The sequence below is a fragment of the Leptopilina boulardi genome, unplaced genomic scaffold (genome assembly GCF_019393585.1).
Source record: "Leptopilina boulardi isolate dan_hultmark-lab unplaced genomic scaffold, ZJU_Lbou_2.1 LbouV2_324, whole genome shotgun sequence".
Taxonomy (NCBI): domain Eukaryota; kingdom Metazoa; phylum Arthropoda; class Insecta; order Hymenoptera; family Figitidae; genus Leptopilina; species Leptopilina boulardi.
Genome location: NW_026137890.1, coordinates 1515878 through 1531532, shown reverse-complemented (window position 1 = coordinate 1531532; position 15655 = coordinate 1515878). Strand labels below are relative to the sequence as shown.

At 31.6% G+C, this 15655-nt stretch overlaps 1 protein-coding gene across 3 annotated transcripts in view; it reads left to right on the top strand.

Moving 5' to 3' along the window:
• LOC127284322 (elongation of very long chain fatty acids protein AAEL008004) overlaps positions 1 to 15655 on the top strand; it is a 126603-nt gene that overhangs the window by 90967 nt on the left and 19981 nt on the right. For all 3 annotated transcript variants that reach the window (XM_051309713.1, XM_051309712.1, XM_051309711.1), the window contains exon 2: positions 7740 to 7822. In XM_051309713.1, coding sequence (XP_051165670.1) covers positions 7774 to 7822 — 49 coding nt within the window. In that variant the 5' untranslated portion in view covers positions 7740 to 7773. The remainder of the gene's footprint in view (positions 1 to 7739; positions 7823 to 15655) is intronic.

Genomic DNA, 15655 nt, shown 5'->3' with positions numbered 1-15655 from the left:
AAATTATTAAATATAATTAGGTACATCAACAAAACATTGTCTGGTAATTTTTTTAGCGCTACATTTGGTAAACCATCGATACCCGTTGATTTTTTACTCTTTATACGTTTTAGAATAAACTTTAATTTATCAAGTGTGCAAAAAAATGTTGCATCTATTTCAAAATAGGGATCGATTGAAGTATTTGTCGGCGAGAACTGCACAAGAGGGAAGTCTGCAGCTAGGTCAGGTTTATTTTTAATTATGAATTTGTCAATCGTATTTTGTACAAGTTTATTAAACGCTTCTTTTTTTGACTTCCGGTCTGTATTATTCACTTCCGCAAAATAAGCTCCTAAAACATTGAGTTTTTGTACCGTGTCTGTTATTATGTAGCTGTTGTCCATTTTGGGTGTACTTTGTTGGTTTATTCTAGATGAATTGATTAGGTCTTCCTTATCGACAGGGACATGGAGGACTGATATCTCTTCAACTTTTTTAGGTCTAAAAATGGGATTTAATTTGTGAAAAATTCTCTCGTTATCATGAATTTTTATATTCTCTAATCGTTCTGTCCAGCATTTATTTGTCGATACTTTAAATAAGTTTTTTATTTTTTGTTTATATTTTTTTAAATAGATATTTTAGTACGTCCATTTCCGTTTGATTATAATTTATTTTATTTTCCAATCTATGTATTTGTGATTATAGGTAACTTTTAATTTTTTGGTGAATTTTTTTTCTTTAGTCACATATCTTGCTAACGAGTCAAAACTTTTTTGTGGCGGCGTTGTCTCCTTTAACATTTTTAAAACTGTTTCATCAACTTTATCTAAATATTCTTCTATTTCCAAATTTGTTAAATTAACATCTGTTGGTATCGTAAAATTAAATTGGTGATTTAAGAGTTTAGTATAAAACAAATTCCATTTTGTGTTACTAAAATTTATAGAGTTATTAATTTCATTTTCTTCTATTATAAGTCCTTCATTGTACGGTATCCTTAATTTAATTTTTAACCCATTATGGTCACTGTCATACGGAAATGTTGGTATTTTGTGATTTCTTAAATTTAAAATATTTAGTCTCATATCATGGATACAGAGATCTAAATAAGAATTTGATTCTGGAAAAGTAGGTTCGCATGGGCCTGTCAATGTTGCTTTATAAGTTATATCATTATTATCTAACCAGTCCTTTAAATAATGTCCACGTTGGTTCGTCACAGTATTTCCCCAAAGAGGGTGTCGAGCATTAAAATCACCTGCCATAATATATGTTTTCTGGTTGATCCAATTTCAATTCCCCAAAAATTATTGACAAGTCATTTTTGAAATCTTTTCTATTATTATTTGGAGCATAAATACTAATTAAATAAAGTTTTCTATTATTTTTTAATTTAATGCGTACTATTGTATTCTCAATATTCTTAATTCTATATTAGTTTGCAAGATCTATTTTAGTAAATTTTATATTTTTTTTATAAAAATTGCTGTGCCACCACTACGGCTGGCTGCTTGTCTATCGCTCCTGATCGTATTATAATTAAGAAATTGTATTTTATGATTGAAATTTAGTTTAGTTTCGCTAATAAATGCTATATCAGCATTATGTTTTAATATAACTTGTTGAAGGTTATATCTTCTAGTATTATGAATTATGGAATTAACGTTTATTACTATTAATATTAAACAATATTCTTTCTTATCATTTGTATAATTATTTCGGATGTTTTGTCTTCAAGTGACGTTATTATTGACTTTATTAATAAGGTTCATTCCCTAATAACACAAGATATCTTGGGATATATTGATAATATCCCGCAGATATCCTAGGGATGTCCTATGGATATTAAAAGGATCTCTTAAGGATATCCAAAAAATCGGCGGTTTGGATATCCTTTGGATATCCCATGGATATCTGAGGATATCTTCTGGATATCTCTATAGACTTTCATAAATGTCCTCCAGATATCTCATAGATATCGTCAGGATATCCCACAGATATCATCAGGATATCCCATAGATATCGTCAGGATAACCCACTGATATTTTCAGGATATTCTCAGTATATCTTCTGGATGTCAAGAAGATATTCTCAGGATACTGTTTTTAAAGTCATTATGAGACTACGAGTGAGAATATTCTGTGAATTAAATTTTATATAAATAAAATAAAATGCTACTTGTTTTTCGAGAAAGTTGTTTAATTTGAAAAATTATTAACTAATTTTTTTCTCATATGTGATTCATTCCTTTATTCATATGCTTAATATTGTGAGAAAATAAATTGTCTTTAAACAATATAAATTCTTCCCCGCAAATAACGAATAACTATTTGTCACGTCCCGAGCTAAGGTAGAGTTTATTTATTATTTATAATAATAAAAGGGAGATAAGTTGCTGATTAATCAGGTTGGTAAAGCCTGATATTTATTTTTAATGTAGGATCGCGTCACTTCCTCAAAACTAAGGGTTTTGTGTTAAATAATATAAGAGACATATTCCTTTTTATGACTGACAATTTATTATAAACATTTGTTGATTATAAATGTACTTACAATTGATGCGACGATACAGTAATATAACAAGCTGCAACCAGGATTACAGAAGTGAGTCTCTGGATGCGTCGTAATTATTAATGATACAGTTCGTCTTTATTACACTTTCACAATTTGATTATTACGACAATTAAGAATTGTTTAAATTCACACTAAAATGTTGTTTTAGAAATACAATGAAAATATGAACTTTTAAGTAATAATAAGAAATTAAAAAGTTCACGAAATTCACGATTAACAGCAATGAGTGATAAACAATTACGAAATCGAAGGGCCGAATTTAAGACACCGTTCGGGCAGAAACTCGTCTGAACAATTGACATTTTGCAATAGAAAAACTGGGGTTTATATACTACATGATCTTTGTTCATTGGGGTAGAATTGTCACGTATAATTTACAGACAGCGCAATTATCACGTACAATTTTCATTTAGCGCAAAAGTCACGTACATTATTTATTAATAGAATTATAATAATATCTTAATTAATTTATTAACATTTTAGTTTATTGATTATTAATTAGTTGACTGCAGTCATTTAGGATGTATAGTGATCGACAATTGGTATTATGAAAAATAATATTAATATTGAGTAATGATCAATAATCTTATTGAATTCTTTAATTTACTATATATATATATATATATATATATATATATAACACATCTGCTTTATGCGAGTCTTCCGCATTCAGAGGTGTTATATTACATCTATCTTTCACTATTAACATCGTGAATGACTCATATGTATGTAATGACCTTTATTTAAAAGAGATAATTTAATTTGTTCATGATCCATCTTTTAAGAATTTTTTGGTACCGGGATGTAACACTATTAATATTAATTATACATTAAGTGCATGAGTTTATTTAAAAACTTTGAAAAATGCGTTTCAAATCTTCATTTAAAATAAATTAGAAGCTCATAAGATTTTTGTTTTTATTATATTATTATTCATTATAATAGCTTAACAATTTTAACCTTTAAAAATATATGTTGAGATATTAAATATCCCGTGAATATCCTAAGAATATCCCACGGACATCCTGAGGATATCCCATGGATATCCTGCGATATAAGATCCAATAGATATTTTGTGGATGACTTAGAGATATCCTGTGGATATCCTATGGATATCCTGTTGATGTCTCACAGACCGGCGGTTTGGATATCCTAGGGATATTCCAAGATATCCTGGGAACCATTCTAGGATATCGACCATTGATATAGATATCCTAGGGATATCCTTTTGTTATGAGGGTTGTGAAGGTTAAGATGTTTGTATATTATGTCAATTTTACTCGAATTGACAGACACTTGCGTGAAACTGCATTCATCTGTTAATTAATAGATTTTAAAATTTCGTCTTTAAATGCTACGAGGATTTTTTTGATTTTGTTACCTTGTTCGACAATTGGGGTGGATATTCCTTTTCCCATTATTGGCTCCGTTTGAGTTTGGTTTTGGAATTGGGGTAGTAGATGAGGAATAGGAAGTGAGGGGGGTGGACATGTACTTGTCGATATTTGGTTTTTAGTTGGGCTAACCGCTCTGGCGTAATAAGTTTCAGGAGAAATAAATTTGGCAATTTTATTTAATCTTTCTTGTTTTTTTTCTTTAATATCAACCAATTTTTGTTTTATTTGTTCGGCTTTTTCCCTGTACTTTGGACAGCCTCAATAGGGTGCCGGATGACCCTCCCCACCACAGACAACACAGTATACTGTCTTCTCTGTTGGGCCATCCACCATTCCTTCCTCCGCATTCCGCTCACACTCACCCGGATTATGCTCTGAATTAGATTTGACACATCTATAGTCTCTGTTACAGTATTTTGCAATATGGCCAAATCTTTGACAGTTGTAACACTGTGCTGGATGTTTTTTTTCTAATTTTGTCCCAAGTTACCATTTGATTAGCTAATACTTTAATATTGATTAAACTCAACAATCTACTTTTACCTGTTATTTGTACCAAAAAAGCATCGTTACCTCTTTCCGCTCGAAAGAATATTTTAGTATTAATTTTTTTAACTTTCACTATCTTTATGTCATCAATACCCAGTTCCGACAACATTTAAAAAATTTCAATTTCTGAAAAGTCATTTGCCATACCTTTTAGATTAATTGATTGGACTTTTTCCTCTCTAGGCGTTCGTTTAAAAAATTCTATTTTATTTTCTTTAAGAGATTTAAGCGCATTTTTTAAGACTTCTAGTGTTGTTACATGTAACACTATTTTTTCATTTGTTAGATTTTTAAGAATAAAATTTTCTGAAGCAATATCATTTTTTATTATATTTGTTAACTCTGAAATCTCACCTTTATAAATATAAATATATGGCATATTGGAATGAAACTCTTGAAACGTTGGTCGATTTTTTAGTTGTTTAGTCAGATGATTGGAGCCTCTCGTATCCTGTTGTCCTCTTGTTATCTTTTTCCTTAGTGACGTGTTTCCACCTTTTTTCCCTCTGCCTGGTGATGAATTTTCCATTTCATGATTTTTTGCGGTGTTAACTTCCTTTTTTTGCTTCTGTTGAATAGCTGCTGACCCTGTTGCATTATCTTGGTTTTGTGTTTGTTGAATTTCTTGATATGCGACTTTTTCTTCCATCTCACTATCGTTTAACACACTATATCTGCTTGGCGAACTATATTTTGTGAAACTGGTATTTTCCACTATCGTGTCACATGAGATGTTGGATAGTAGTGTGTCGTCTAGATGTTCGGCTGATTCGTCGGATTTGATACTAAATTCAGAATCATTGTTTTGATTCGTCGTTTGCTCTGTGTTGGAGACCTTCAGGCCCGTGTCATTCAGTCCCAGCGCCTTTATATCACTCTGTTTCTTCGCCTTTTCCAGAAGTAATTTCTCCTGTTGTAATAATTTTTTTTTCTCTGCTAATGTTGGTCTTGGTGTTGAGTTTCGACTATTTGTTAAGTTAGGTGCTATAATTGGAGTTTGCAAAATTTTATCCCCAAGCTTCTTAGTTCTCTTGATGACAAGATTTGGACTTGATGACGCTTGTGGCTCTGTCTGTCCTTGTCCAGTGGTGGTGTGAAACTTTGCCTTGTTCTTTTTTCGTCATTCTTCATTTGTGCACTATTTGATAACGGCGCTCTCTTTATTTCCCTTTTGTCCATATCGGCAACCTTGTTCATTTTGGCGGGGGATTAGTTGAGTGATGTTATACTGTCTATATCCTTTAAGTACAATGTAAGTATTAAAGGCACTATGTAGTCACAGCACTTTGATCACATAATATTTATGTATTAAACTGTTCCAATTCGGACTTCTTCAGGCAGTAGAGTTTAATATATCTATATCAAGTACTACGTCACAGTAACTTTTGGTGGGGTTCTAACTATATAGTCAATCTTTCCACTTTACTACACCATCAACTGCACTTTATGTTCGAGCAATCAGTTCGAGTAGACAAAGGAGAGAGAAAAAAATAGACCTTTTGTATAAATATTATAGGCCTGTGTGGACACTGATTACAGTTTATTTATTACTTTTAATCTATATCCACCAGTTAATTAATTAGAACGTTAATTAAAAAATTCAATTTGAGTAAGAATTTAATTCAGAAATGGAAGAATTAGTAAATAAATATGTTATTTATTCATAATTTAAGCTTATTTATTATTAATTAAACCAGAATAATTTTTATTATTTTTAAAAATTAAAATTAACAAGGGCCAGACCAGGGCCCTAGTAGGGGTGATTCGATCTAGCCCTGATCAGGTTAGGCGTTTCATTCCCGATGTGGCACCGATCTGGTTGCCCGACGTGGGCTATTTTTCCCCTATCAGCCCCTGATCGGCGCCTTGACAAAATTTATGCACGGGGATGAACTATTTGTTTAGTAAAATGTAAGGGAGCATTTACACGATTATTGAAAAAAAAAATTGCCGACAGAAACGAGATGCAGAAATCTGATTGGTTGTCCACAATCTTCTCAATTGTGGACAACTAATCAGATTTCTATATTATTATTATGTAGGTAAATTTTTTTGTGTCACAAAACTATAGTAGTTCCTCTGACTACGCTGTTTAGTAGAATCTGTACTGAATACTACTGCTAAAGCATATTCTCTCCGTGAAGGTTACACAATAATATATCGAATGGTAGTAAAACATCAAATTGTTTACATGAAATTAACATCAAAAGCAGATGTGAGTAACATTTTTGTTTTAAATTGAAATAACTTATATTTACAATTTCTTGTCAGGTAGGTATTAAGTAAAAATTACAAATTTAACAATCATTCAAAAAACGGATCAGCTACGATTTTGGTCTTTACGATTTTTAAAGCTTTAAAGAAAGAGGAATGACATACCGCTATCCGATTTTGTCACCATTTTTGCAAAACCTATATATTCTTGAAGCTAAGCGTCTGTGGTCCCAAAATGTCCAACAAATTCTGGTCGACAAATTTTTATGAAACAAAATTTTAAGAGTTTTTGGGTCTCTGAATTAAAAAAATTATTGTGTTTTTACTTTTTTTTTAATTGTTTACTAGTTAAAAAAATGAATAATTATTTAATTATTAATTAATATTATTATTATTTATTAATTTATATAAATTAATTAAAATTAAATTTTATTATTAAATTCACTTAAAGAATATATTTTGAATTGCAACTTTTTCTAACCATTCATCGACTAATTCTTAACGGATGTTTTTGCATGTGTTCGAATGCAGCACATCTGCTGTAACGTACCTTTTATTTCATTAGAAAATTGTATGTATTAATTTAGGGATTAGAATTATTAGGTACGAGTATAAATGCGGTATGTTTGAGATTCGTTAGGGATGAGCGTTACAATCCCAGATTGGACATTCTCTAGGGTTTCCAGTTTGTAGCTTGGGCAACCCAGTTGGGCTCTACTTGGAGCTCAATCGAATTTTCTGCACGGGTTATTGTTGCAACTTTGCGCGAGATTTTAAATTATGAATTCAACCAATTAATATAAAACTTGCGTAACTACAACTCACGAGGGGGCACACTATACGAGCGCGAATCTTTCATGTCTTCTACTGATGATAGCGAACCAAGCAAAAGAATGACATGACTAATAGTTACGATCAATTAAAAAAGTTTCCAGAGCACGATTCTTCTCTAGAAATAAGTTTTCATGCATGTGTTGTAGAAATTTATTTTTTAATTGAGATAAATTTTTTTTGTTTCAGGGCCATAATCAAAAAAGTACCAAAATATATCAAAATGTTGGGCGTTGTTGAGTATTGGCGTGATCTCATATACAACAAAAATGGTAAATTTTTCTACATTTTTATCTCTATTAAAATTTCTTGTACATTTTTTTGTACAAGTTTAGGGGTGCGATTTTGTAATTTCATTTAGACTTTCGATTTGATATTGACTTTGACATTAACTTTGACTCTGATATATTTTTTGTATCAATTTGATGTGTTAGAAAAACTGTGTTATATGGTAGAAAGCAATCAATGATTATTAAAATTTCTTGAATGTGAGTATTTTTTATGTAGATTACAATGGACATAAAATAGCATGAAAACATTAATAGACTGTAAATAGTGTTTGTTTGTTAATAAGATTTATTAATAAGATTTATAGCAGGCTTATCGGTCAAAAACCGATAAGCCTTTTGACCGATAAGCCTGCTATAAATCTTATTAATAAATTATAACGGTCACTAACTTCATATATAAATATGTTGTTTGCTTTCTTTTAATAGTTTCAAGTAAATGATCTATTTGAAAATAATTAACAAATAAATACACTTATTTTTCATAACATTTATTCTTTATTGATTCTATACAGAATCTTCTACTTTTTTGAAATCATTCTGTTCGTCGTTAAATTAATAAAGGAAGGAGAGTTTTTAACTTTGGTACTTTTTTTAAAACTTAATAAAAACATTTCAATCCAGATAGATTTTTAAACTAATTAATATCTTATTTAAATGAAACTGAGTATATTAATCATTTTTTTTACGTTGAAAAACTAAAGATTAAATAATGAAAAAATTTAATAATTTAAATGTTTGTAAGATACGTATTTATTATATTCTGCCTTGCAATTCTTCCTCCTTCAATTTCATCTTCATTCACCACTTCGTTATCTAATTCTTCATTTCGAAGATTTATTTGAAATCGCTCATCTACATTGTATCGTTTGCGAATATTTTGTAGAGAACAACACATGTTTATAATTCTTGCTGTTTAATATAAAATATTCGCAAACCATACAATGTAGATGAGGGATGTCAAATAAATCTTAGAAACAAAGAATTAGATAAGGAAGTGGTGAATGAAGATAAAATTGAAGGAGGAATGATTTCGACAAAGTAGAAGATTTTTTGTCATTACCTAGAAATTACTATTTTTTAAAAATAATATTTTCCAGCACGTATAGAATAATTAAAAATTAAATCATAAGAAAAATAAGTGTATTTATTTGTTAATTATTTTCAAATAGATTATTTAGGTACTTAAAATTATTAGAAAAAAGCAAACAACAAACAAACAAACACTATTTCCATCTATTAATGTTTTCATGTTATTTTATGTTCACTGTAATTTACATGAAAAATACTCACATTCAAGAAATTTTAATAATCATTGATTACTTTCTAGTTTATAACACAGTTTTTCTAACATATCAAATTGATACAAAAAACATATCAAAATTGGTGCGATGCAACGTTTTTATACGTTTTTTGTCTGAATTTGATGTGCTTAGAACAATTGTGAAATTGTATAAATTATATATATGTTGTGGTCAAAGTCCGGAGTGCGGGCAAACTGCGGAGTGCCCAAACCGCTTTGGGCAATGTACCAAATAAGAAAATGTAAATTTAAATAAAAACAAAGCATTTCTAAAATTCCAAAAATAATACCTTACATTTTTTATTAAAAACTTGTCAACTGCTTGTACAGACTAACTACAAGACTGTCGTTAATTCAAAAGAATGTCGAATATTAATTACATGACATTCTTCTATTCAAAACATTTAGACAAATGGCAGATCCTTTACATTTGATAAATTGTACATAAGAATGAAACAGATTCTACATTCAAAGAAATAAATTTAAAAATACCAATAATTTTTAGTTTCCATTCGAAAATTGTTCTTTATTAGTATGAATGTTCAAAATAAACTAAAAATTTAAATTTTTTAAAACTTATATTATATTCATAATAATAATTAATCAATGACTGAAAGGTACAGAAATTGGTCCTCCTTAGGAAAGGAGACAAACCTCTAGATAAGGTCACATCGTACAGACCGATATGCTTATTGGATAGTATGGGTAAGTTTCTAGAGGGTATGGTTCTACAGAGACTTCAGGAAATCCTGGTAGGCGAGAACAGCCTATCGGAGAACCAATTTGGCTTTCGAAAAGGCCGGTCAACAGTTGATGCAATACTCACTGTTGTCAATAAGGCACAGAAAGCCAAAGAGGGGAAAAGGAAAGGATTCTGCGCGCTCGTTTCCGTCGACATACGTAATGCGTTTTATTCTGCAAGGTGGAACCATTGCATAGAAGCAATGAAACGTAAAAGGGTTCCAGCCTATCTGTTGCGCATGATAGACAACTATCTTAGCAACAGATGGGTTGTGTACAGGAGCGACACATGTCATATCAAATCCGAAATGACATGTGGAGCTCCACAAGGGTCTAAGGTGGGTCCTTTCGTATGGAATGTCATGTATGACGAACTCCTGCGGATCGACCTACCTGAAGACACGTTTGTAGTCGGCTTTGCAGACGACGTCATTATAGTGTGTTGCGCGCAGAGCTTAGAAATTCTGGAAATAAGGATCAATGAAAGTCTGAGACGAGTAAAACGCTGGTTAGACCTCAATGACCTTCAAATGGCCATAGAGAAGACTGAAGCCTTGCTCGTCACAGACCGGAGACCGTATGAAACCCCTCGGCTCCAAATCGGGAAGACTGAAGTCTCCTGGGGAAATAATCTCAAGTACCTGGGAGTGACGTTGGACAGAAGGTTAAGCTTCTACCAACACTGTAACATCAAGTCACTCGAGGCCGCCGAATGCGTTGGAAACCTTTCGAGGATGATGCCCAATGTCGGCGGCTCCAGGGAAAGGAAAAGGCGATTGGTGGCGACCGTGGGTCTAGCAAAGCAGCTGTATGCTGCCCCTGCATGGGCTGATAAAGCCCTAAAGACCCGCGGCATCTCTGATAAACTGCTCTCCGTACAGGGAAGATCCGCGCGGAGAGTGGATTCAGCCTACAGAACAGTTTCAACGAGTGCAGTCCTAGTTCTGGCGAGCACTCCGCCAGTAGATTTACTGGCGAGAGAAAGACAGGAGGTCTTCATGCTAGTAAAGGACCTAGCGAGCTCGCTAGAACAAGGGAACTGTAATAGCTATGGTCTCCATCATGTTCCAAAATGTGGACTCCTGGAGGCATATCGAGGCTTTTGTCGTAAAAGTCATGTCGACAAAAGACAAAGACGGAAGATCCGGGTTGACCGGGATATACCTTAATGCTCGGCAGGGATCAAGCAGAAGAGGGAGGAGGAGAATTTAGATCCCCTCCCCCTTCTGTCCAGCCTTGAGCAATAGCCGGAAGAGTAGGCTACGAAGTTCCGTAACGGTAGGGTCGCTATAGCGGCAATACGGGACCTCATCTGCGAAGACCGAAGCTTGACGGCAATTCCGCAGGTGAAATAGTGTCCGGGTAAAATGGGTTTTTAGTGAGTATGGGCGCTTGCGTCAGAGTCTCACAGTATTCAAGCTTGGGCGCCAAGCTTGTTTCTCTATAAAAGATTTTAAAGTCATTATAACTCCTATGATTGAATGGTCATATATCTTCTTATGTGGGCCTTCTGTTGTAGGAGTAATGTGGCGACCCGCAGTAAGCAAAAAAAAAAATAATAATAAAAATAATAATAATATTAATAATAATAATAATAATACTAATAATAATAATAATAATAAATATTATTATTATTATTACTATTGTTATAATAATAAAATAATAATTAATACAACTTGAAATAAAACAAAATTTACTTCGTTTCGGAAATTTTCTTATTTGGGACATGAAATGTAAAGGATCTGCCCTTTGTCTAAATCTTTTGAGTAGAAGAATAACATGTAATTAATATTAGACGTTCTTTAAAATTAACGACAGTCTTGTAGTTAGTCTGTACAAACAGTTGACAAGTTTTTAATAAAAAATGTAAGGTATTATTTTTGGAATTTTAGAAATGCTTTGTTTTTATTTAAATTTATATTTTCTTATTTGGTACATTGCCCAAAGCGGTTTGGGCACTCCGCAGTTTGCCCGCCAGCACTCGGGCAAAGCTGAATATTAAAACATTAATTTCAGCTTTGCCCAAAGCGCCTTGGGCACTTTGCAGTTTGCCCGCCAACGCTTGGGCAAAGCTCGATATATTCAGCTTTGCCCAAAATGGCTTGGGAAAACTGCGGAGTGACCGGGCATTCCGCAGTTTGCCCGCACTCCGGACTTTGACCACAACATATACACAAAATAGCATTTTTTGCATTAAAAAAACTTACTTTAAAAGAAAATTAGTGACTCGGTATCTAAGACGTTTACTCTGTAGGCGTCGATGAGACATTCCGAATTTTAACAATCGTATGTTCTTTTGATACCTCAAGAACATCTCAGGGATATCCTAATTTTCGTTACACGTATAATATCCACGTAATATAGTAAATTCATAAATTTTCAAGTCAACGTCAAAGTCAATATCAAATCGAAAGTGAAATTACAAAATCGCACCCCAATAACTGAACTTCTTCTATTTCTTTACAAGAACTTGTACATATTCTCAAAAATATCAACTTTCATGTGTACAATTTTTTAACACTGAAAATTTGAGAAAATCGTATATGGTAATCATAAGGACTCTCTATTTATACATGTTAAAATCTATTACACAGTTACAATCTATTGTAAATGGCTTAAAAAAATACCGGGCAGCCTTTAAATTTTTTACTTTCAATTTTACACAGAGATGCATGGATATGCACAAAATAATTACAAGTACTAGATCATACGTAGCTTTAGAGTAACTTGTACTGAACAATGAACAAGATCATATACAGTGTTTTCAATGAAGATATATTTAGAGAATTAGTATAAAAAACATTCACAAAATACAAATGCTCTGGTTATAGAATACATTTAAACATTTCAAGTGTTATAATAGTGTTATAAGTGAAATTTATCACTTATTCAGATTTAGAGAGTGTACGATAAGTCGGAACAAAGTTCAACCTAAAGGTCATTCATTCTGGAATGTTTTCTGAGTAATTTAAAATCAAAATGAAAACAATCGTTCACCTAAGAAATAAGACTTACAAGAAAATTTGAAATGTATATGTGCCATTCCAGGAGTTTTTTAGCACTTTTCGGAGTAACCTTTCCAAATTAAATGAAACATTTTTTTAATAATATTTATTAATATAAAGGTCCAAAAAAATCACTTTTTAAGTAAAAACAATTGTTTATTTAGAAAATACAACAATAAATAATGCAAAAAATTCACTTTTTTCCTGCAACTCCAAATAAATTGGTTTAAAGATCAAAATTTTCCTTATTTTTCAAGCTTTAATACCGCACAAGAAACATAGAGTCCGAGAAAATATTCAACTCACAATTTTTTAAACAATGTTTGTTAATTTTTTTGTATTTTATTTACTGTGAAACGTCTGCTAAAGCTGCGCGCGACGTTTGGAAGTTGTCGCTTTCTTTATTGAGCAGAAGCTCATTACACTAGCGTAGTAAAAAACATGTTGTGTGAAAAGTGAGGTTTTTCATCCTTCAAAAATGTTTTTTATGATTTTTTACTGCAACGTAGATAATTAAAAACCATTCAATGTGATAACCAGAAATTTTTACGTTTCGTTTAATGACAACATAACCTCACTTTTCGCACAACATGCTTTCTACTACGCTAGTGTAATGAGCTTCTGCTCAATAACGAAAGCGACAACTTCCAAACGTCGCGCGCAGCTTTAGCAGACGTTTCACAGTAAATAAAATACAAAAAAGTAAACAAACATTGTTTAAAAAATTGTGAGTTGTATATTTTCTCGGACTCTATGTTTCTTGTGCGGTATTAAAGCTTGAAAAATAAGGAAAATTTTGATCTTTAAACCAATTTATTTGGAGTTGCAGGAAAAAAGTGAATTTTTTGCATTATTTATTGTTGTATTTTCTAAATAAACAATTGTTTTTACTTAAAAAGTGATTTTTTTGGACCTTTATATTAATAAATATTATTAAAAAAATGTTTCATTTAATTTGGAAAGGTTACTCCGAAAAGTGCTAAAAAACTCCTGGAATGGCACATATATATATACAGTAAATCCTCGTTAATACGAACATGAAGGGACCGGAAAATTTGCCTGTTCGTGTTAAAAAAAATTCGAGTTATCGAGGTTGTCATTATAACTGGTCTAACGTACCAAGACTGAATGTTTATTGTACTTATAAACATTTATTACAATGATTTATACAAAGAATCGCATATATTTATATAAAGTGGTTTGAAGTAGTCTGTTATTCTTTTCTGTTAACCCTTAATTAAATGTCTACTTAAAAACACATTTTCTGATCGCATTTGATTAAACCAATCTAATAACAAAACTTCGACGTCCTCATAATTAGCACTGCGCATTTGTTTTATTTTATGGTGAATGGAGTCAGATGCTGCTGTTGGAAATATTTTTTCCTAATTTTTGATAATCGTAGAAAGTGTAGATTTCAGAATATCATACTTTTTTACGATCTATGATTTTGTCAAAGTTTTGTTACTGACTTCGTCTAACATTAATAATTTCATTTGAAAGGTCAATGCTCGTTTTCTTTATTTTAGCCATTATAATACACTGTTCTTACTGGAAAACGCGATTTCTTACTTATTCATTCACTCTGAACTGTTACACTGAATAACAGGAATCAGAAATAAATTAAGAAAAGGTCTTTAAGTGGAAATCTCTTAACTTGTTTGCTCCTATACAATGTAATTTAATATATTACACTGGAAACTCCCAAGAGCGTAAGGCATTAGTCTTAGTCGGCTCTACGGAAGAATGTCCTTGACGTAGACTACTATAAACACTCAGGGCCGTAAAATAAATTACTAGTGCTTTTAGCAGAATACATTCTACATATTATTATATATATTAATAAATTTTGTTTTTATAATAAAGTATTGTAAGTTGTTATTTTATAATTAATATTTTTTTTCAAAATTTAGTCATTAGTAAGCCAATAAAACTGCTTGCAGAGTAACGGTACACTCAAAGCAGACGCTCCTGCTTTCTGTTTCTGATCCCGCCCATCTCTTCCCTCCTCACTCTTTACCACACCGCGCTGATAATTCGTCAGCTCTCAGGAAGACCGCTCTTAGGAGTTTCCAGTGTATTTAGAAATATAGTTCGCGTTAATCGAGTTGAAAAGGGAGTAAGGGCCTTAAATATTGTTAGAGTTTTGTGTTAACAGAGGTGCGTTCAATGCAATTTATATAGGGCTTTCTGGGACCGAAATTGAGGACCCCGATTCTATAAGGAGACCTACACTTGAGGCAGCCGCCTTGCGACCAGTCAGGTGGTCCAAAAATGGAAAAAAATAAAATTCAAAATTAAAATTTGTTAAAAACGCTATCCTGTGGGAAAGAAAAATCAGCACCTTTTTTCCATTGAGATTTTTTTATAAAACAAATATTAAAATTAATAGAGGCAAAAAAATAGAAAAATTTTTTACGATAATTTAATGGATTTTTAAAACATAATTTGTCGTAATTTTTTCAAATATTGATGAATTTTTTTTAAAATTGGGGCATCTTATTCAGTTTATACTATTAAAGACGACAAACATAAGAAATCAAGAAAATTGTTATAATTTAATAATAAATAATAATAAAGTTTTAATTTTGAAAATATGTGTTTTTCAACCTTCTACTGAAAAAGTTATGGAGGGAATTTTCATTCTGGAAAAACTTCTCGCGACAAAGTTTTTCCTTACATATTAAAGAAGTTTTTCCAAAATTTTGGAATTAATTCTATAAAAAATAAAGAAATTATAAAGAAAATAGTGAAAAACTATTTTTCCTT